Raw genomic sequence first — 23,824 nt, 5'->3', positions numbered from 1 at the left:
AGTTTGGGCCATAGAGTTGAGAAGATTCTCTGGGTCCTTGAAGTGAGAGATGATCAAATTTATAAGAAAGTGTTCCCCACAGTGACCCCTGTATACCTACAATTGCATTTCACAAAGCTTAAGGGTTAATGTTATCACTTATATAAGGTGTTTGGGGTTAGTTTTGTTGGCATATTTATTTCATTGAAATTAGGAAACATGCACATAAATGTGTTTCCAATAGAAAAAGATCGATGATATCAAGGTAGTTTTTTGAACGATATTCTCGATTTTCCAGAAATTGAATACCAAATTTACTCTTGTTGCCTCATTGAAATTTCAGCTTAAATTCCATTCTTTGCATACACACTTTCAGCAAGAGGTTATGTTTGATATTTCATATCATATTTCTTTAATATGTCATACATCGTCACCCTTAATTTAACAAGAAACTCATTTAAATAAATTTTTCTAATTTCAAAGTGCCAATAATTGCTCTTTTTTTGTGACACTTCCCACGTTGATAAAATGGAAGTTACATAATTTCATGAATGTCCAAGACAAAGCATGGAAAAATGAATGGGACCAGCAAATGAGGATATAGATTTTCTCAGCATACTTTCCAGGCTATAGTGGTCATGACAAATGAGACTATGGATGGATGACCTCCCTGTGGAATTACTCAAGGGTTTATGAAAAATTAATGGAAGAATTTTAATGTTTTTTCATCAGCACTTATGTGGGAGGAGTTTGACCAGAAGACTTCTTCAAGTTAAGATTGAGTTCAAATCAGAAGTAAAGCGGCAATGCGTGAAGAATGTTATGTGATGATTAATAAGGCTACTTGTGGCAAGGGTAATGAAAAGAGATAATGAAGAATTAGTAGTTATCGGAAAAGAAAATACTTTGTTCTTCCACGTATAATTTATTATTCACCACCTGGGTTTTGACATACAAAGTCATTATCAGGTCAAGTTTGTAAGTCGAAACCTAGACTGTGAATAATGAAATATACATGGAAGAAAAAGTATTTTCTCCTCCGATATGAATCGCTTCCACAAAGTGATGCTTCAAACCATTCTATTGAATTAGTAGTTATTAGGAGAGGTGGCTGACAGGTGAGGTCATTTGTGCCATTAGGTATGGATATGGATGGGAGAGGAAGAAGGGTGGAGGGAAGCCCGGCATCTTTGGCATTAGCCTACTCTCAAAAAAAGGTGCCAAGGGGTCTGCAGTTTAACATCCCATCTGACAGACAGTGTACTCACTCAAAGCACTCTCCATAAGGCACCTCAAGTGGAGATCAGGAAACCACCAAATAATATCTGCCATCTCCGGGATCCGAACCCAAACCCTCTGGGTTGGAAGCCAGTACATTAGCCACACCACTATCCGAACCCCACAAAAGAATTGGAATAGGTAAAATGAATGCACACAGGTAAATTGGTCTGCTTTAGAAAGAGGGAAGGGTGACTCGTTGTAGCAGTAAGAAATGACATAAATTATAGCAGTCACGTTGAAGCTTACTTCACTTCACGGACTTTCGGTGGGTGGATGCTCACATGAGAAAATTGGTAGACATTACTGCAGAATAGATGAGTGGAGTGAAAGGAAGAGGGAAATAATGTAAGAGAAGTGAAAATGCTACAAATTGGAAAAAAAAGAATCACAAGGCAATTATCCACTTCCATCTGAATTGGGGACAAATGGAGAGCAGGAGGCAATACATAAAGAGATAAGATTCTTCATCAAGAAGATCTTGTTAGATTTGTGGACCCCAAAAGAAGAAAATTGGGTTAGTGAAATCAAATGAATGTAAATAGATGGATAGATAGAGTATTTTTATTTTGGGGTGAGATTTAGACTACAGAGTCTATTCTACCATCTAACTCCTGTACAAGGCAAGGATACCATTATTGATGATGCAAGAAAGAATCAGAGGCCCAAGAAAAAAGTAGGCCAAATAGAAATTGATCCTGGATGTGGAGAATGATTTAAGAGTATGAAGCATTAGGAACTTGAGAGAAAATACCAAAGATAGAGAGAGATTGAGTAGAATCACCATGGAAGCCAATATCACAATCATGTGATGTCTATTCTAGTAAGTTTGGGAGAGCTGGTTTAAGGCAAAGGAAACTGCTTTTATATTGCCAAATAGTGCATAGAAGTTCCTTACAAGACCATTAATAATATGGGTCCCAAAAAATAAGACTTGTCACCACAGAAGATGTATTCCAAATCTATTCTCCTTGGACTCATAATGGGAATTAAGGTGCCTTTGACGGCTGTGATGGAAAATTCAAAATTCATATTTCGCTTGGATGGATTTGAAAACTTTTTTGGGGTATTTCACTAATTCATTTTCCTCTACTCTTGCATATGTATAACCTCCCACCAATCCATGTCCTCCACCCATTAACATAATCTCTCTTTACTTTCCAGCTCTCTTCGGTTCTGCTTGGTATACATGACCCCTTCCTGCCGTTTGAGAATTTGTTCTGCGCACTGTTCCTTGGTGGGATATGGGACTCGCTACAACGGGTCCTCGGGGGTGGAAAGGCTGGTGGAGCAGCCGGGGGTGGTGCTGGGGGTGGTGCTGGAGGGGGTGGTGCAGGCAGTGGAGGTGGGGGCGGTGGAGCAGCCACATCCTCCGAGGCCAAAAAGAAAGACTAATGAGGGAGGAGCCGATGTGGGGTGAGTGCAACATCAATTGCATCATATTCCAGAATCATCCCTCTACCCTCTACACTCAACCACTACTCCAAAGGAGCAGGAAAACATTTTATGCAGCTAGCAAATAAATACCTTCAAATAGTTTTCCTTTCCATTCCTGACTATGAGTTTAAATATTGCAATCACCCTTCTTTTTCTGTGAAAATAATCCGAAAATATTTTAACAGTACTCTCTCTTCTCCTATCTTTCACTAACTTTCTGAGTTATATGCGCTAAAAAACAAAGTGCTTTTCCTTTTAAAAATTAAAAGGCATCCATATTCATTAAAAAATAACTGCTTTTATCATGTTTGCCATGGCAGTGTTAGCTTTCCTTGACCACAACGGACTATCAGTGTTCATTCAACACTACTTTTTCACTGACCTCAATCTGAAGAAATGTTTAATAATGATAGGAAATTCTCAGTATTTTCATTTTATAAGTAAATGGCTTAATTTGAAGGAAAATTCACTTGACCGATAGTTATTTTTTTCTTTTTTTTTGCATGTCTTATGATTGGATGGATGAAACTGAGTTTTTCTGTCTCTCAATGAACTCCTTCATCCCAAATCATGGTCGTCAGATATTCATTTGGTCAAAGAACGAATCATGCAAAAGTGCAAATGCAAAAACTATTACTTGCTGAATCAGGTGCCGATCAGTTTTTAGATTATTACATATTTACTAAGTCCTTGAAAATACCCAATTAAGGAGTATTGAAATTCATGGTGAAACAAGTGAAGCTTCATTTTTAATGTCGTTTTTGAAAATTTGAATTGAATATTAAACCAAAAATTCAAACACATTTTAAGAAAAATTTAATATTGTGTAATAAATTAAAGATATAGAATGTGAAGTTGCACAAAAAATTGGTTGCACCTAGCCATTTTGTATTTTAATTTCCTTCGGTGTTGTAATAAAATATCAAAAGAATTATGATTTTTGTATATTTGGCCATATAGATACAAATGGCAAACTAGTTGAGAATTGGATTATATTGATCTAAAAATATATTGACAAATGAAACTGAATCAAAGAAGATTTAACAAATTCAATATCAGAAAAATGGTTTCCAAAAAGTGAATATTTTTACGATAATACTTTAAAATTTGACAAAATGAAAAATTAATTGCACCCACACTATTTAGAGATGTTTGGGTTGGTAAATTTTTACTGATGATAATTTAAAATGCTTACAGGTTTCCTTTTAAAAGTAACAGGATGATATCAAGGAGTATATGGTGAAATATGAATAAAACCAAAGGACCAGAGGACCTGGCAGGAGAGAATGTTTACATCAACAATTGAAGAAAACCAGAGAATCAAAAGAATGAGATGCCAAAGATGAAGATCTAGTCACTGAAACAAGATTATTTTTTAAAATTTCTATGGCATATTTCATAACAAAACGAAATGCCATACGATACGATATGGCAATGTCATGAACTGTGAAACAAGCAGTATACAACAACTTGAAGGGTTAGAAAAACAAAAAAAGATGTGGAAATGAGGGCATGTGTGCAATCCAACCTGTGTATGACAACATTTTAATTTGGGCTAATGCAATTTTATAATTTTTGACAACTGAACATCTGTTCTATGTTGAAATCATGCGTGTGTGAGATCATACTCGAAGGTCTGCAGACTTTTCTTTTTTTTAACATCACGTAAAAAAATGAACAGTATCCGATGTTCACACATTTTTAAATTTTAATTATCCATTCCCTTTCTTATCCAACTAATACAACTGTACCCCTGGGAATATTTTAGTTTCATTTTATTTTAATAGACATTTTATAGATTATTGTTTTAATGAGCCAACTGTTGCCATCGCCATTGTTAGTCCCTTCCTTCCTCATGCAAGGGAGTATCGAGCGCTGCTTTGCAAAATCATGAGGCAACTAATGACATGGTTTTCTGGTTGCCCTTATGCCGTGTGATCATAGAGCGTCACGTCACTTCTGAGCCACCAAGAGGATGGAGCCGGAAATGGGTGCCGCTCCTCCCTCCCTCCAGCCGCCTTCGGTTGAAACAATGCGGCTCTCTTGGCTCAGAAAAAATGGACGCTTGTGTCATCCCCTCCATAATCCCAGAAATGTACAATATTTTGAGGTGTGCTGAATGGTGCTGTCATCTTTTATACGTTTTATTAACTGAAACTAGTGAGAAGTTTGTACTTTAGAGCTACAAAGGACTGTTGTGGTTTTGTGCACACTGATGGAAGTGATTTGACACTTGATCATTGCATGTATTTTATATTTTATGTAGGTGACTGTCTTTTTGATGTTTTGATTAAAAAACAAGGCACAATGCAATTAAGTGACAAATAAATTTTTTTGGTGTTTCCTTTCTCCCGAACTACTGTGGTGTCATTGTGTAACTCTGCATTGGGGGCTGCTCTGTGTCTATATACATAGTGACACTCATATATACAACCCTATGGAAGCTTATACATATGTGTGTGATATTAAAGTATTATATATATAGATGATTTCGTCGAGGTAACACGGAAGTGTTGACTAAAAAACTTGGACAGCAACAAACAATATAAGAGCACATAAAAAGAACACTCACTCATTATTTCTTGATAATTTCGATGGAATTTAGCTCTGTCTTCATCGGAAGAAACAGAAGTGTATATATATATATATATATATATATATATATATATATATATATATATATATATATATATATAATGTAGAAAACACTTAGCACTAGTGGACACAGACAAAAAAACAGAAACACACAAAAAAGAGACTCACTATTTTTCGAATTTTCGGTGGTCGTGACCTTTATCAAGGAAGAGAGGGACAGAACTGTTCTGTCCCTCCTCTCAGACAGAGTTCTTTCCCTCTCTTCCTTGATAAAGGTAGTAAATAATCAAAAATATATATGTATATATATATATATGTGTATATATATATGTATATATGTATATATATATATATATATATATATATATATATATATATATATATATATAGTATATATATATACATTCAAACACGAAATCCCGCCAAACGGCGAATAAATACTCATATATACAGAAACAGATATAAGGAAAAGGGATAGGAACACATATAAAGGACGAACACAATAGAGGTGGGGAAGGCGGAATCGAACGGATCACAAGAGTAAAAATATTTCCTCAACCGGGACTCGAACACCGGATCTTTCCACTTGCCGGGCGGATGCTCTTAACCACTTGAGCTATCGAGGATAGTCAATTTACCCTGAGATCCGTGGGTCTAATATGTCGCCAAGCGCCCCGATTCTTTCAGCCAAGAGATGGCGTCAGGGGACAGTTTCACCCACCAAGGAAGAATAGACATATATATATATATATATATATATATATATATATATATATATATATAATATATATATATATATATATATAATATATATATATATACACACACACACACACACTCAAGCATGAAAACCTGCCAAATGGCAAGCATGTATTCATATTGACAATATTTTCCTTCTCTGGTCTCTCTGACCCCAATGCTTCATCCTGTTTCCTTCACCTCTACCATTTCCACCTCCCAATCACCTTCCTCGATGTCAACATATCACTAATTGACAAAAAAAGTCCACACTTTTATGCATATAAAATCAACCAACACACAATGATGCCTACATTATAATAATTGACACACTAATCACATTGAACAATACATCCCTTACTTCATTTCCATATGCAGGCATAGAATTTGCAATCATGCCAACTCTCTTGATATCCTGTTACCTTCACCTTTACCATTTCCTCCTCCCAATCACCTTCCTAGATGTCAACATATCACTAATTGACAAAAAAGAACATACTTCTATGCATATTAAATCAACTAACAAACAATGATGCCTCCATTATAATAATTGGCACCCTTATCATACTGAACTCTGCATCCCTTGCTTTATTTCTATATGTGGACACAGAATCTGCAATCATCCTGACTCCTTTGATAAAACCCTCTCAAACTTACACCATTTCCTCCTCCATCAATTTGCGCCACCCATGTCTCTGGCATATTCTTTCTCCATCCCGATCCATCCTAAAAAAACCTCTACCTCATCTTCAAGAACCACTATCCAACATCTAACCTTTTTCCCAAATGCTTCTCTGTTACATTCAAACATCCTGCTAACCTATCATAAATCATCAAATCCCCACAATTTTTCCTTCCTCTCCTCTCCCAAATCTTTCCTTCCCTAACCTTTTCTCCCCTTCCCTTCCATCCACTGCCTTCCTCTTGTTTCATCCTTCTTCTCAGTTCCTCCTTTCTGTAGAAGAAGGTGATTATGTCACCTAAAATTACAGGATGTGTTGCCTTTTTCATGTTTCTACCTATATTTGTGTTAGCCAATGCCATCTTGCTCCATCAATTGATTTATTACTCACACCCTAAAGATTTTCATAGAATATATACATATACTTACATACATACAAATAAGCAAATACATAAATAAATATATATATATAATATATGAAGTTAGCAGTAGTGGACAAAGAAAAAACACAGAAACACACAAAATAAGGAAAGAAACTCACTCAGTCTCGAATTTTTGCTGGTCCTTTCTCAAGGGAGAGAAGAATAGAACTGAGGAAAAGACGGGGTTTGAGAAGATGGAAGGAAGGGGAAGGTGAGGAAAGGTTTGCGAGGGGAAGAGTTGGGAGGGGAAGAGTTGGAAGGGGAAGAGTTATGAGGGGGATTTTTAGAAGGTTGGGGATAATATGGAAGGTGATGGGGGTGGATGAAAATATGTGCAGATTGGGGTAATTAACGTCTTATATTAATACCTGGGCAATTTTAGGAATTCAGGAGCCAGATGAACACTTGTTCTATTGCTTTGAGTTTAAATGGAGGATCAGAGGGTGGGGGTATGCTAAAATGGATATACTATAGCATTTATGAAATTCATATATCCTATTATATATGTCCGTGAAACTTTCACAAAAGAACCACTATTCTATATACAATATAGATATATACAATCGGCTCTTTATCTTAGCCACCCCCAAAGGCAATTTAGCACTAGAGGACATAAGGTATTACCTTAGCGGGGATTAAAATAGGATGGTCCAATCAGGGGAAAGCACTTGTCCACTGCTCTTCCAAAGGATGTTTAATTCCTGTGTGAGAAAAATGAATTAATTCATTGATCCATACGCTGTTTTGGAATTTTTAAAATACGCTAATGGTTTCTTGGCTATACGTATTTTACACAATTATGCTACTCAATTAAAATTTCTGTAGTGCTTCAAACCCTTTCCTATCTCGAATCAAGATGTGCTTCCTGCAGATATTTTAAATCTTTAAAACGTCGCGTGTATTTCAATTCCAAACCGAATTGTTTTTCACCAAATGGCTGTGCGAATCGTCAAATAATCCTTTTGAAACCGTTATGACATCCTTAATTTGAAAGCGTATATTTTATGGTAGACTTGTAAACCGAACGATTCAAAAGGAGGAATAAACATATTGTTATTATGATATCGTTGGTGTAATGCACATACCTCTCCTCTGCGTCTGGTACTAATTTTCACGGGAACACGAAACACAAGTACTCAATGCATACCTCTGTTTTTTGAACTGGAGATTTCTCGTGCGTCATCCCATGCCCGTATCGTACGTACACAGGTGGCCGTAATCGTCCAGGTCCCAAGAGTGACCGATCCGGTTACCAAGTACATCCGGCGGCTCGCCCCCGACCAGAGGTAGAACCACTTTCGTGGGTGTTTTATCTAGCAATAAAGCGGGAGGAGATTTCGCGTATGTAGCCCTCTTGTTTACAACGTGGCCTTGGTAACGCACCCATGCGGACGAGCCTGCGAAGAGAATGCAAATTAAATGGAGGTTGAAGAAGAGGAGAGTCACGCCCGTGGGAACCCGAAGTGCAATTTTTCGCTTCAAATCTTCATCAACAGAATCTATTTCCTGCTATCAATTCCAAAATAATGTTATCATTTTGGGTTATTCTTGTAACTCTACCAATGCAACGGTAAATACTTAATAATGAGAATAAATGAGGAAAAACTCTTAATGCCTAGGTTTAATGTGTTCCGCCACCCGAGAACGTGTGGCAGGTGCTACATCTACATCATTGTCTCTGGAAACCGCCATGATGATATGTGGCAGGGGGTGTTAGGTCATCACCCATTAAAATAATTGGTAGTGGGTGATTTATGGCATTTGGAAAGGTCAATTCGTTAGCTGCATTTTCGTCTGCGGCGATTAGTGTTCGTTCTTTCAATGATTCTTCACGCCATGGGAAAGGTATTTTACATCCTGTTTAATTACAGAATTAAGTATTTCTGTGGTGGGTCCCAAGCATTCAACGCGTCTTCAAGGTAGGGTGCAAGAAAAACTCGAAATAAACCCTCTGCCCACCCGCGAATATTGGTGTCAACACCTTTTCCTGTGTCCTATTCAAACTTGTAATGAGCACTGCTGCAAAGTTTTTCTAGTTCAGCTTTAATTTTTTTCTTTGAACCATTTGGTCGTCTCCTTTATATCTTTATTTAATGTATTATAAAATGGTCAAAAACTCTTTACCGTATAAATAAACGAATGCATAAGCTGCCACCATATTGATACATATTTTTCATTCATGTGTTTTCTAATTGAAGGCTCTGCAAACAAACTAATTTGAGAAATATCTGTTTTTCTTAGCTGAATGTATTTTTGTTACTTGAAATCTTTCGTTAAAATCATCTTTGTTCAATTCTATGCAAATGTCTCATTATTCATAATAATACAATTTTTTGCCAAATTATCTCAATTTACAGTTTCACGCCATCTGCTGAAGTCTAACATCACCTACACTAATTACAATTTGCCCGGCATTTAAGTCTCCTATTCATCGACAAAAAAATAGTTGTGTTGCACTTACTTTGTTGACATTTTTCCCAAAACCTCTTTAATGAGCAGAGACCTATCATAATTATCCTAGAAATGCTGATTTAAGTCACTCAAGTAAAAAGACAAAACAATATAGTATATCTTTCCTACAAATTTTTCATTGCGTAAGGCTAGTTTCAACGCATCGGCGTCATCCAATGTATTTCCAAAAACTTAAGCCTGAATACATCGAATGTAGTATATTTTAGTGTTTATGAATAAAAAGTTTTGACTTTTTTATGCATGAAAGCCAGGCAAATTCTTCATTATAAGGAAAACTAGTGAGCACAGTAGAAACGCAATGTATGTCTGAACTAATGTCTACTCGAGCCATTGCATAATGTAAAAGGAAGTTGAATGTAATGAATGTAAGTAGAGGCGTGTTCACACTCATTATTACCATAGCCTTGCGTTTTTAATTACCTAAGTTATCAATGGGCATTTAACCAATTATTATTGTCCTTGACATGGTACCCCGCAAGCCACCGCTGGGGTTCATGACAGTGAGTAAAACCAGACATGCGACATCAAAAATTGATTTTTTCTTAATTGTTACCTTCGAATAAACATTTAGAATATTTCAAATAATATAGGTACTTAATGTTAACTACAGCTCCATTCCCTTCGGTATCTCAGTGTAAAATACTCCTCTACGTATGCGTGACGAGCTGCAAACAACAATAAAATCTCACTAAAATGAGGTTAGACAATGCAACGACAACAAACTTCCCAATTTTTGCTAGTTTGTCTAAATGTTTCCCGGTTATGTTAGAGGTTATGAAGAGGAACGCAGTAGAGAGGGTAGCGCCTAAATAGCTAATCCAGTCCACGCTTTCCATTTCGGTGTTCCCGATGCAGTAGGGGTTCGGGAGGGCATTGCTCTTTTTTCCAAATATTTATGACTACGGAATTTTATTAAGTTTAATTCTAATTGCCAAGTGTCGTACCAGCATTGCATAGCATTTAGGTCATTTGATAAAGTTGCTGTGTCTGCTTTATCCTCAGGTTTAGGGATATCTCTGTAAACCACTGCACCTTAGGCAAATAAACGTATCTTACTAGTGATTACGGAGTCAATGTCGTTAACGTAAAGTAGAAATGAAAGAGGTCCACTACATATCCCTGGGGCATACCTGAAGTGACTTCTTCTGAATTTGAGCTAACTTTATCTACGACTACTCTTTGTACCCGGCCATTCAAAAAGTCTTTAATCCCACTCCGAATATTTTTTTCCATACCATTTGCTTTTAGATTTGTGAGTAGTTTACTGCGAGGTGCTGAAAGCTTTTTAAAATCGAGAAAAACCGCATTCACTGAAAAAGACTCTCCTCAACTTAGAATATTATGAGTAAAAAGCGCCAATTTTGTCTCGCAGGATTTACCATTAAGGAAACCGTGCTGATTTTTCAAGAATAACTCTTGACTATCGAGGTATCTCACTATTGAACAAACAATTATATCTTCCATGGCTTTGCACAATATAGATGCGAGGGAAAGAAGCCGATTATTGCTCGGATCCTCCTTATTTCCATTTTTAAATACGAGGGTCATCCGGAAAGTAGTACCCGTTCGTGCCGCATGAAGTGCTGACGACGCGAGTAGCCGCTGGACGAGGTCAGATAGCTTCAGTGGCTTGTCTGCCTTCTCTGAGCCAAGTTGCGTGACGCTAGCATTGCCTGTGTTGTTTCTGTGATTGTTTACAATGTTTAAAAAAATTGAGAACGCCGCCAGTTGTGAAGTGAGGGCAGTGATTAAATTCCTCAATGCAAGAAACGTTCGCCCATGTGATATTCATCGCCAATTAAAGGAGGTGTATGGAGACAATGTAATGGACGAGTCGTCTGTTCGGCGGTGGTGTCGCAACTTCAACATGGGGAGGGGGAACACACACGACGATGAGCGTTCGGAGAGACCGTCTGTCATTACAGACCAACTGGTGAGCTCAGTTGACGAATTCGTGAGGAACGATCGGCGCGTCACAATTGATGACATCTGTGAGCATTTTCCCAATGTTTCTCGAACAATTGTTCATGAAATTGTTAAACACCATCTGCATTATGCAAAAATTTGTGCAAGATGGGTCCCTCGCGTATCTCAATGAGCTGGCGGCGAAGGACTATGCAGCAGGAATACAGAAACTTGTCACACGTTATGACAAATGCCTTAATTTGCTTGGAGATTATGTTGAGAAGTAGTTTAAAGTATCCTCTTTCAAATAAAATTTTTTATGTTTGTTAATATTTACTTTTGTCTTTTTATTTCACGAACGGGTACTACTTTCCGGATGACCCTCGTATATGGGTTACATTAGCCAACAAATTACTTAGATTCAGGCATGACGTTGTGGAATTTGAACGTAATTATGACCAAATAGTAGCACCGTCCACTAGATTTTGATTATTTACACGACCAATTATGATGTACATCGTTACCTTCAACTGAAGATGATAAAGTACCCCGAAACCGGTCGTGGTTTTAATAAATATTTAGTGGAAAAGTGCAAAGTTTGACCATTATTATATTACATTAGCTGCTTTCCAATCAATGGGAAACTTATAATTTACCAGAGACTTCTTAAATATGATTTCTAGATTCGGCGCAATTTCCGACGCACATTCCCTACACATGCGAGCTGGTATTACATCGGGCCCTGTGGATTTCTTAGGGATAATGTTTTTCAGCAAACGTTCTATCTATTCCAGGATTTAAAATTTCAATTCCTATCATCGGACTTTGCCTCGCATACTCAATGAAATGCGCAACCTGTGAAACGGTATGATGCCTCCTTACATGGGTATAAATTGCATCCGTAAAAACAGCACCAGCGAGCAGTGTCAATACTCGCAGTTTTGCCCAATACCATGTGACCACCCCGCTTCTTGTCTACATCTACATAACACCCCACAAGTCATCTTAAGGGCGTGTTGCGGTGATTGTCACGGCATCAGCCAAGTACGCAGAAATATTGGTTCATGAATACATGTTAGATCGTATATAAGCCTTCTCGTGCACCGACATGCCTCGAATTGTAAGTCATGCAATAGTAGTTGTACTTGAGAAATTCGTCAAATTATTCTGTTCAACATGACTTCATTATTTCGGTCTATAGGCTTCGGTTATGCTATGATTGCGTGTGTCGTTCGAGGGAAGAAGGAGTGTTTGAATTTGTGTAAGTGACGCTGCCTATCGCTCTTCTTTTACTTCAGAATCACCCGGCGATCGAATTCGTCGGAAGAGAATCCTCGGGGTTGGCGCGTTTCATCTCCACGCCAGTTGTCCTTTCGTTTCTCCTCGTCCACAATCTCGAGACTCGCGAGGCCATGCTAGAGTGATAAAGGGTCACTCACGCCGGGGTGCGCGCCCTCTACAATGCTCTCTCGGTCGCGCCGAGGAGGAGGAAAGGGAGGAAAGGGGGGGGGGGAGCGTGGAGGGGTCGCCTTGCGTAGAGTGTTAACATTTACGACGCGGAATGCCGCCTCGAATCTTGTCGGGAGGCATGCCGTTTGAGGTTATCACACTCAATAAGAGGTGCCTCTTAAAAAGATAATTTTACGTACGGCGATATATGTAGTTATTTATACAGCGTGATGTAACCGTCGCATTACTTTCTTCAGGCGGTTTTTGTTGTAAGGACCAGGGAACCATTTAAATGGTTTCAGGTGGTTTCTGTTGTAAGGATGAGGGAACCATTTAATTATTGCCGGGAATGCATTAATCATGTCTGATAGGTTCATAATATTTCTTTTCGTGTCGACGAAGGCAATTCAGGTGTCATGTACCTTTCTAAAAGTCTTATATCTTACGTGATCACATCATGAATCAAGGGATTCCGACCTTAAATCATCCAATATACCCGTCACGCTACCTCCCTTCTTGTAGCAATATATTAGAAAACCTAACCTTTTCCGACTCCTTAACAAACGTTTTCTCCCATGGATCCCTGATACTTGCCTGGTAGTCCAAATGTGCCCTAACTAACGCATAGTCACATCTCTTTCTTTATTTTTCATTACGCTTTCCTACAACCATCTAAATTCAGATACGTCAGATACACTCGATACTAGCGCCAAAGCGATCGGTACACCAAGTCTGAGAAAATAACGTGCCTGCAAAACGTAGTTTAAAATTCAGTTTACAGGATCCCCATTATTCGTATTAGGATAGCATAGTTTCAGGATTGTTTTTTTTAAACATTATGATTTGATAAACAAGTAATGATTTTCACGACGATTCAGATGATTGATAATCGTAATTTTGGCATAAAATCAATTATGTGCATATGCAATATTTGAACCCCAGCACGAGACACAGACCAATGTCACCTGACTGCGTTTCCGTGGCTCACTCTCTCTCTCTCCGGTCACCGGATGGGTCCTCTTACGTATACTTCAAATGGACAGCATCAAACATCGAGCCTGACCGCAGTAGACAGTGAAACTGAATGCAGTACTCCAAAGGGTGTACACATAAACGACGGATTTCCATGTGGAACTCTTCACTGAAATCAGCTATTCTAAGCCTTTATAGAATATTTTGATCAATGTGTAACGATTGAAATGGCGTCCAATGTTGTCGGATCTCTCCGACTAATAATGAACTACCGCTCGAGTTGAAGGCTACGCGATAAAAAATCCAACAACAGCGGAGGCCTTTGTTGAGTGACCGGGTCTGTTGGGACAAGGGTACGAGCGTGGATCGGAGGCTCTTGAGATGTGGGCGGGATGGAGGAGATGAGAGAGAAAATAAGTTGGTCGGAGAGGAAGACAAACAACGAAGTTACGAATATGGTGGAAGAGAAGAGAGGTGGGAAGCAAATGGTGGGAGAAATCCGAAAGAGACAGAGAAAATGAATGGAGAGGAAATACACATTAAGAGTAAGGAGTCGTGACGCAGGAGGGAAAGAACATCGTGTAAGCGGGTTGGAGTTAAAAATGGAGAATTGACTTTCTTGATGGCATTAAGGGAGTTAGAATGTACTTAATGAATTTGGCAACAATACAGGGAAAACAAGAAAAAGTCCACGCAATACGCATTTGGAAATAGTTGTTTTGGGACCGTTAAAAACCTGCATTAAATACAGGTCGACTACATTAAATTGCCCGGACGCTTTTCGATCGAGAGGCTATCGCGGTAAACTAAATCGCAATGTGTTCCCAGTTGAACGAAATGGTGTCAATCGGTGAATTGAAGAGGAGGGTCGACCCCTGTCGAGAGTGGTTAGTGGGATTGACACTGCACGAGTGACTTCCTTCACGTCTGCCAAAAGACAGCTCGCTCACCTCAGCCAAGGCATTTCAGACATGCTTACTTGCTCTCCATTCAAAATATATGATTAACTACGCTTTCCCCAACGTGAGATAGTGAGCAATTTTGTTGGGTCACGATTAAACAAAGACATTCAATTTGGAAGACACCAGAATTTCAGCTGGAATCCCAGTTTCGTAATGGCAAAATGATGACCTTTTTTCACATATACATGTACAATTCCAGTAATTTGGTCAAAATCGTCTTGTCCAAGATTTAACATTACCTTTATTAGATTTCAAGACAAACTTTTCAGTGCTTCCGGAATCGGTCACCTACAGTTAAACACCAATCCATAGAGCTAAGATAAAGCACTTCCGGCCTTCATCGAGTCCCTCACAATAGTTCACCATGGTGTCGCATTCCAAAGAAATTCCCATTCAATTTTTAAAATGACATGAAATGTAAAATAATATTTTTTTTAAGTTTTAAACTTTAAGATAATCAAAACTCTCTCATAAATATTTCCTGCCTATATGTTTGTAGTCAAAGTGTTTTGCAGAAAAATCAAGAGCTTCCTCATTTACGACAGCTCCTGATTTTCGTTGAAATGGAATATACACGTCCAGCGTATGATACTCCATAATGTTGAAAAATAGAGCAATCAGATAACAGTTGTGTGAATACATGAAATAATTGAAATGACGGTGTAAAAATGACCTTATTAAACCCGAATTCGCTCACAGCTGCAATTATGCAGTATGTCCCATGGATATGGTTCGCATTTCGAATTGACACGGTACTATCTATAAAGGCGAGAATCTCTTAAATGGCGAGAAAGAAGGTGGGCGAGCGAGGGCGTGGGAGGTCGCCTCTTTGACGGTTGAGTAGTGGTCACCGCGTCCTCTCTCATCTTAGCTGTCGAGGGGAAAGGTCACCATCTAGAGGGTTCATATCTTCGTTATATTCTCCGGCCTCTGCTCATTCCCCACAATCGAACATAAAAAATGAACAGTTCTCCAAAAAGATCTCTCACTCTAGCCCTCGGAAGTTTCAATAATAGCGCTGTCCAGGTTGAAGAACACTGTCTACGGTCACCTATGAAAATATATTACTTGACCTTCGAAGGAATATCTAATTTTTTTAAAACTAGAATCTGGGGAATTAATATAATATTTTATTACATTAATTTTCAAACAACAAGTACAGTGGCAATTCCCGTCTCTCCTAACAAAACATAACCTGGCATTTAACATTACACTAAGCTCCTCTTCAATTCCGAATAATTCCTTCATTCCGTCTCAACATCCCTACCCTATTCCTGCCTCTTCATCGTTTGCCTGACATTCTCCCCTCTATCACAATCTTCAACATCCCATTACCAAACAATGTGCTCTGCATCCATCGGTCCTGCCTACTTTTGGTTTCTCCCAGCAATGGTTTTGTTTCTATCCTCCCCCACCATGCCTAGCACTTCCTCGTTTGTTTTCCTCCAGTCCACTATCCTCCTGCTTCAATGACCATGTTCCGCGCCGTGCATGACTATGCTCCACATCAAAGTTTTGACGGGCCTTTTCTTAACATCCCTACTCAACGTCCCTGTCATCATTTCCCACCTCCTAGTGAAATATTATTTGACTAACGCAATCCATCGTCTTATTCAACTTTGACCATTTTGGTTCAAAACTCTTCTGAGATACTTAAACTGCTCCACCTGCTTTAGTTTTTGCCCTCCCATTTTAATGTGTAGCTTGAAGAGAAATCTTTCTGGAACTCCGCATAACCTTTGTTTTATTGACATTTATTCTCTTCCCATTTCTATCGTACTGAATTTCCAATTCACTCAGCATATACTTGCAACCCCTTGGCTGACTGGCAAACTTAAGCTTGATCATCTGCGAACCTATCTGATTTTATATATTGTCTATTGACTTTCATTCCTATTTCCACTTGTTCCCATGCCTCTTTAATTATTTACTCCATATTGAAAAGTACATGCAATCAATCCATTTTCATGAAGATCCCATATACCTGCGGCATATTTGAAACGAGGCCTAACTAGCGGAAGGTGACTTTCCTCCTTAACCTTTTCGTTATATTTCCCCAATACTCTCCTAATAAATCCTAATTTTTTGTTATCTTGTCCACATATTTCCTGTGTGTATTTCACCCAGGAGAGGTTATGAGTGAGGGTAACGCCTAAGTATTTAATCGAGTCTATAATTTCTCTTTCAATACTATTGATATAGTAGTAGGCGTTCAGGAGGGAACTATTCCAATACTAAATTCCAATTCCATCAATAAACACTTTTTTAAGTTTGATTCTAATTTTCACGTGTGTCAACAACATTGTATAGTGAAGGATTCTCGGGTCTTCCACCGGGTCAAGGGTTCCATATTGGCCGGTGGAAGACCCGAAAATCCTTCACGAATCAAATACGCCGGGAAAGCACCAGATCTTACTTCAACATTGTATAGCATTGAATAGCAGTTGCATGGCAAATTTGTACAAATTCGGATATCTCTGTAAACCACCGGATGGTCGACAGATAGTAAGCGTATTTTACGCTTATCTGCCGAGTGATTTTCTAAATAACTATGAATCAATTTTGAAATAATAGCCTTATAATTGTGATTTTGCCACTTTTAAACACACAAAAGATTTTTCCATTGTGTTCATTGATATTTGCGTCCTTTCTTACTGAGTAATCGTCCCAGATAGTTGATTTTGATAAGAAATGTAGAGGTGACGCCGAACTCGACCTTAGGGTGGTTCTGCCCTCAGGTACGAATAATCGCAGGTCTTCCGAACATTCTACCAAAGACAATTATAATTAATGCGTTATCCATTCAAAAATGGCGCTTTGGCGATATGTTAGCGTTTATATTATCCCAGTATTTTCGGATATCTTCCCGTGAAAGGAGGAAGTGGATACTCGTTTCAAAAACCTTTGGCGATTGTTAATGCGTTTCAATGTTCAAAGGTAAAGCGATGCGTTGATTTTAAGCTGCTATTGAACCAGTTTATTTTTCGGCACTAAATGAGGCATAAAGTATTAATTTCAATACCAACCTCTTTTTATATGAGGAATTTATTATTTTACATTATTTTCTGATGAAAAATTACTATTGTCACCTTCTCAAACATCTAAAGCTCCTTTAGCAACGGTGTTTCAAGTTTCACAATGCACCATCAATATGATCGTCTTTTATTTAATCTTTTTTCATGAAAATAAGAAATGCATTATTTAGTTCCTAATACTTTAAACATACTTGTTCAATTTTAAGCAAAATTTCAAAATATCTTCTTGGTATTTCACCATAAAATGTTTTGTAAGAAGCCAAGATCGAGTCAACAAATGGGCAGCCACCTAAGATAGACAGATAGAAATATTTATCAAAACCCCTGAGAGCCTATTGTCATATGTATGTACTCGAGCTATAAAACTTAGCACACAGGACAATGGCTACTGATTTCCTCGGCGTCGTTTCTGTATTGACAAATCAGGTTTTAGTTTCTTTTCAGTACTTATGGATGAGAGGATTGCAACAAAACATATATGTACGTGTGCACAATGCTTCGCAAGCCACCAAAATGGCATTTGGTGGGGAGTGTTAGGGCACCATCCACACATACATTTGAAATCACCCGAGAATAGATCCCGGGCTGTCGAAAGAAATCATTCTATCGAATGTCACACTTCGCTTGCATCACTGCTGCAACGTATTCTTGAGTAACCTGTGAAACAAACGAATGGGCACAAACGCATGTGTTTGCTCCGAAAATGGATCTTAGTCTTGAAATCGAGGGCTGATAAGGGCAAAAAGATCGTTGGGGTGGGAGACTCTTAAATAACTCTTTCTTGATCCCACGCCCCCTCTACCACCACCACCACCACCGAGACTCGTCCTTTGTTTGCTCGCTCTCTGGCTTGGCGACGACGAACGCAACGATATCATACAGATGCACTGCACTTTGCCCGTAGCCATGGTGACCGGGTGGACCATTTGCCTCCTCCGAATGCGAATGGATTTCTTTGATTGGTTACGCGCATCACACCACTCCAGTCTAATATTATTTGTATTCATTACCTTCCCCTCTACCGTCAGATTCTCGCCCCGCCCACATTCAGGGTGACGTAATATTTTTTAAGACCAAATGACTCACTTAAAGAATAAAGCAGTATTTGATAATTGTCTGGAACATAATTCTTTATCCGTATGGTGTTAAACCATTTCCCTCCCTCATAGAGCAAAGCGCAGTGAAGGAATTGTCTATTCGTTTCATCTTATAGCGTCTACTTTAATGCACAGTTCTGATTAGATATCTTTCATTCATCGAGGGTAGGATGTATTATAGCCATTCTCTGCATAATGGAGAATGAGTCCTCTGCGAAAACGGGGGTTACTACGGTGACCACGTTCAAAAGAGTAGAAAGACTAGTAGTCCGTATAATAATGACGATGTGCATTGGGAGCATATTTACTGCGGGAGATACGGAAATTAGAGAACCGAATCGAGAAATTCAATTCTTTATCCATGTTGTATTTGTATTCAGGGGAGGCGACCGACAGCTAAGGTCATTTGCGCCGTAAGGGATGGACAGGAAAGGATGAAGGGTGGAGAGAAACCCGGCGTCGGCATTAGCCTACTCTTTACGAAAGGCGCCAAGGGGTCCGCAGTTTAACGTCCCATCCGACGGACGGCGTACTCACTCAAAATGCCCTCCACAAAGCACCTCAAGTAGGGATCGAGATACCTTTGAAAAATATTCAACACCGCCGGGATTTAAACCCGCGCCCTCAGGGTGGGAAGCCAGTACGATAGCCCCCGCACCATCTCGATCCCCTTCTTTATCCATTTAATGGTTTTAGCCCAAAGCTTGAAACTCAAATTTTCATATTTTAACGGGAAAAATAAAATGGTGCTTCCCAGAGCTTCGAATCAGTTTTATGAAAAATAGTTATATTATTTCCTACTCTATTAAAAACTAGTTTTAGGAAGCGGAATGGTTGAGATGATTCGGGACACCCAATCTTCTCAATTTCGCTTTCTATGACGGAAAAGTTATTGCCATGTCGATGTCTGGCCGTCAACTTGAAATACATTCATTTCCACGAAATCATATTTGGTAAACGAAATATATTGACACAATTGAGGATATATGATGACGTAAAGATGGCAGGGAAAGTTTTATACAAGTTTTTTAAAATATTTGAAAAGAAAACTATAAGAACCAGCTGATAACGTCAAAGTATAAACTCACGGAGCATAGGAAAAGAATAAAAAAATTAATGTACAAAGTCCGGCGTACGTTCTGAAACAAATTCCTCTGCTTAAATATTTACAAGAAAATCGTTCCAGATCACGCGCTGGTGACTTAAGGTGGAGACTCCAACTGCATGTACCAAAGTAAAAACAACGAAATCGATACAGACGGCGTAAATACGTCCTTGAATCAACAAATCTGGAACCTCGAAAATACATATTCTAATTCATCAAATGCATCCCTTCCAGCACCTTCTGATGGGCAGAACAAATACACAAAGGAGATCCGAGACAATAAAACATATGAAGCCAAAGCTTCGGTAAAATTACTCCCTGGAATACTGGCGGGACTCGCCACAGGACATCGCAAGCCACCTTAAAAAATATTTCTCAAGTCATAGTGAATCGCTGTTATGAAATGGCTCACATCATCCCCATTAACAGAGGATTCCTGGAATTAATTAATGTCCCTTATGTAGACATGCTGCAAATACTTAAAGGATATCGTTATTATTTACGTAATATCCTTTCTGCGTATTATAGACCTATTTTCGTATGATTAATAAACCGAGTTCAAAGCGATTTTGTGCAAATAAATCACGCGATGCGCAGTGGAACCTTGAAAAGCATTGGAAGAGTTCAGAGTTCGGTGTTCAGTAGGAACATTATAAATAAAAGCTACCACGGATTTTCAATGAAAAGATGACAGTAATAGTAATAAGGGACGATTTCTTCATGGTGTGCTAACCTCAGTAGGGACAGGAATACACACGAGGACGCAGTATCTTTGGATTTCAAGAACGCCTCCACCAAAATGACTTATCGCAAAATGATATGATGGCTATAACCTTACGATATCCTTCAGAAAGGTAATTAACTGAATACCGGAAGTCATGTGTCTCCATTATCATTGTCTCCGTTGGCATGATTATGTCATCAAGATTACTCGATGCCATAATCTCAAAAGAGGTAGGTGTAACATCCGGCGCACTACAGGGACGTGTGATAGGGCCTCTTTTCTTCCTAAAACCCATTGAAAGCATTAGTTATTGTGTATGCGGTAAATTATTTGTCGAGGACGCCTCAACCACATGGACAGATGAAGTAAGAAATGAGGAAATTTTAGGAAAAGTCGTAGAAGAAAGACGTATGTTGGACACATTGAGGACTTATTTTATACATATATGATAATATAAATAGGGTCGCGGTAGTCCAGGGGGTAGGGCGTTGGACTACTGACTGGAGGGGCCCGAGTTCGATTCCCGGGCAAGGCACTCTGGGCACCTTAAGCTCCACCCAAGCTTTGTTATTTTTCGGGTACTAGATTTTGCGTTGATTGCTGTACTTATACACATAACGTATATATATATATATATATATATATATATATATATATATATATATATATATACACATAACGTATATATATATATATACTACCTTGATCAAAAAGTTCCCGGAATTTATTCATAATATTAAAAATACAAGTTTATTCATCTAAATCTATATTGTCCCCTTCAAAGTAATCCCCATCGACTGCAACACACTTATGCCAGCGCTTGATCCAATCCTCGAAACATTTTTTATATTCGGTTTTCGGTATGTCCATCAGTGCTTCCTGCGATTTTTCCATTACTTCCTCTCGGCTGCTAAAACGCGTTCCCCGTAATGGTTTTTTAACTCGATTGAACAGAAAGAAGTCACAGGGAGCCAAATCAGGTGAATTCGGTGGCTGTTGGATGGTATTTGTTGCATTTTTTGTCAAAAAATTACGAATAATGATAGAACTGTGCGACGGTGCGTTATCATGGTGCAAAATCCACGAGTTTTCTGCCCACATTTCTGGTCTCTTTCGGCGAATTGCTTCACGCAAACGTCTCATAACGCCCAAATAATACTCTTTGTTTACTGTCTGGCCTTCTGGCAAAAATTCATGATGCACTACACCGTTGTAATCCATGAAAACCGTCAGCATTGCCTTCTTTTTTGACTGAAAACGACGTGGTTTTTTTGGTCTCGGCTCATTTGGTGAACGCCATTCACTTGCCTGATGTCTGGATTGCGTGTCGTACTCATAAACCCACGTCTCGTCTCCAGTAATGATACTTTTGATGAATGTGGGATCAGATTCAGCCTCGCAAATCATGTCTTTTGCGACGTCAACACGGTCTCTTTTTTGCATGAAATTGAGGTCTTTTGGCACCAACTTTGCTGCTACACGACGGAAACCCAAATCATTAACCACAATGTCTTGGGCGGATCCATAGGCAATGTTCAAGTCCTCCGCTATTTCTCTGATGATTAATTTGCGGTTATTGACCAACATTTCTTTTACTTTATCAATTTTTTCACCGACTTTCGATGTCGATGGTCTGCCACTGCGTTCATCATCTTCGATTGACTCACGACCACTTCTGAACCGCTCGTGCCACTGGTAAACGACCGTTTTTTTAGAGAATCGTTGCCGAAACACTTTTCCAACATTTCCAACGTCCGTGCGCCACTAAATCCGTTTTTTACGCAAAATTTAATACAAGTTCGTTGTTGCAAATTTAAATCCATTTCTGCAATTGTAAAAAATCGCCAACACACACAGAGATAGATGTACTCTTGGCTACGTAACTTTTGCAAATGTCAAGTTATGACACTAAGATTTAAAGGGAATATCAACAACAGATGTACCAATTTAACAAAAAAAACAGAACTCAAATCGGAACGATGGGAGCGCCACACGGTGGTTATTCCGGGAACTTTTTGATCAAGGTAGTATATATATATATATATACACTATATAGTATATATATATAGTATATGTATATACACTTTATATATATACTTTATGCATATATATACACATATACATACATTATATATATATATACTTTATGTGTATACTTTCACACATAGTTACGAATACGCGCACATATGGAGATACTTCGTCAAAATAGTAAAATATTAGTAAACAAATAACAAAACTCACTCAAGATGTTAATATCTAGCCGGTACCCCATCTTCACCAGAGTACGAGCAGTAACTAACGGGAATACGAATATTAAGAGACATTGGGGGTGGGGTTAAGGATAACTCGAGGCGTGTACGTTTTGCGGTGATAGGTTGTTGAGAGAACAAGAGAGGGAGAAATAAGACAAACTTTGTAAATTTCAAAAAAATATTAATATGGTACTACGGTATTTCAGGTACTGAAAGTACCATGATGAGATAAAACCGGTAGTACCATTTAAATACATATTTGAGAATTTGCAAAGTTTGTCTTATTTCTCAAGAAGAATGCTCACAAGGTTGAGCCCGATACCATTGAAATAAAAAAGAGAGGGATTACTTAGAGATGATCAATTTGAGTGCAGAATGGGGAGAGACACGCGCGATGATAAAGCAGTAATGAGTTCACTAATAGAGAGGAACATAGAATACAATCTGAATGTATTTGTATGTTTCTTAGATTTGGAAAGGGCGTTTGATGGAGTGAATTGGCAAACACGAATGAATACATTGCAAAAAGCAGGAATTGATTGGAGGGATATGGGGCAAATCCGCATTCTGTACGTCTCAAAATGCTTAGGTGCGAGTAGAATTCTGGCATAGAATTCTTTGCCAATAAGGGCGCAACAAGAAAGATAGGACAAGTGCATAAATGCGAGTGCGATTATGCTGAAAAATAGCCACTGGCATATATTTATGTATATATATATA

The 23,824-nt window shown here is 38.6% G+C and overlaps 1 protein-coding gene across 1 annotated transcript in view; it reads left to right on the top strand.

The window, feature by feature from the left end:
* The window catches only part of LOC139699682 (trimeric intracellular cation channel type 1B.1), a 48,336-nt gene extending 43,286 nt beyond the window's left edge, over positions 1-5,050 (top strand). Inside the window, exons 7-8 of the mRNA XM_071598202.1 lie at positions 2,422-2,673; positions 3,892-5,050. Coding sequence (XP_071454303.1) covers positions 2,422-2,652 — 231 coding nt within the window. The 3' untranslated portion in view covers positions 2,653-2,673; positions 3,892-5,050. The remainder of the gene's footprint in view (positions 1-2,421; positions 2,674-3,891) is intronic.
* The last annotated feature ends 18,774 nt before the right edge of the window (positions 5,051-23,824 follow it).

Source organism: Hetaerina americana, unplaced genomic scaffold (genome assembly GCF_022747635.1).
Source record: "Hetaerina americana unplaced genomic scaffold, ioHetAmer1.1.p SCAF_10, whole genome shotgun sequence".
NCBI classification, from domain to species: domain Eukaryota; kingdom Metazoa; phylum Arthropoda; class Insecta; order Odonata; family Calopterygidae; genus Hetaerina; species Hetaerina americana.
This window is presented reverse-complemented; position numbering and strand designations above follow the sequence as displayed.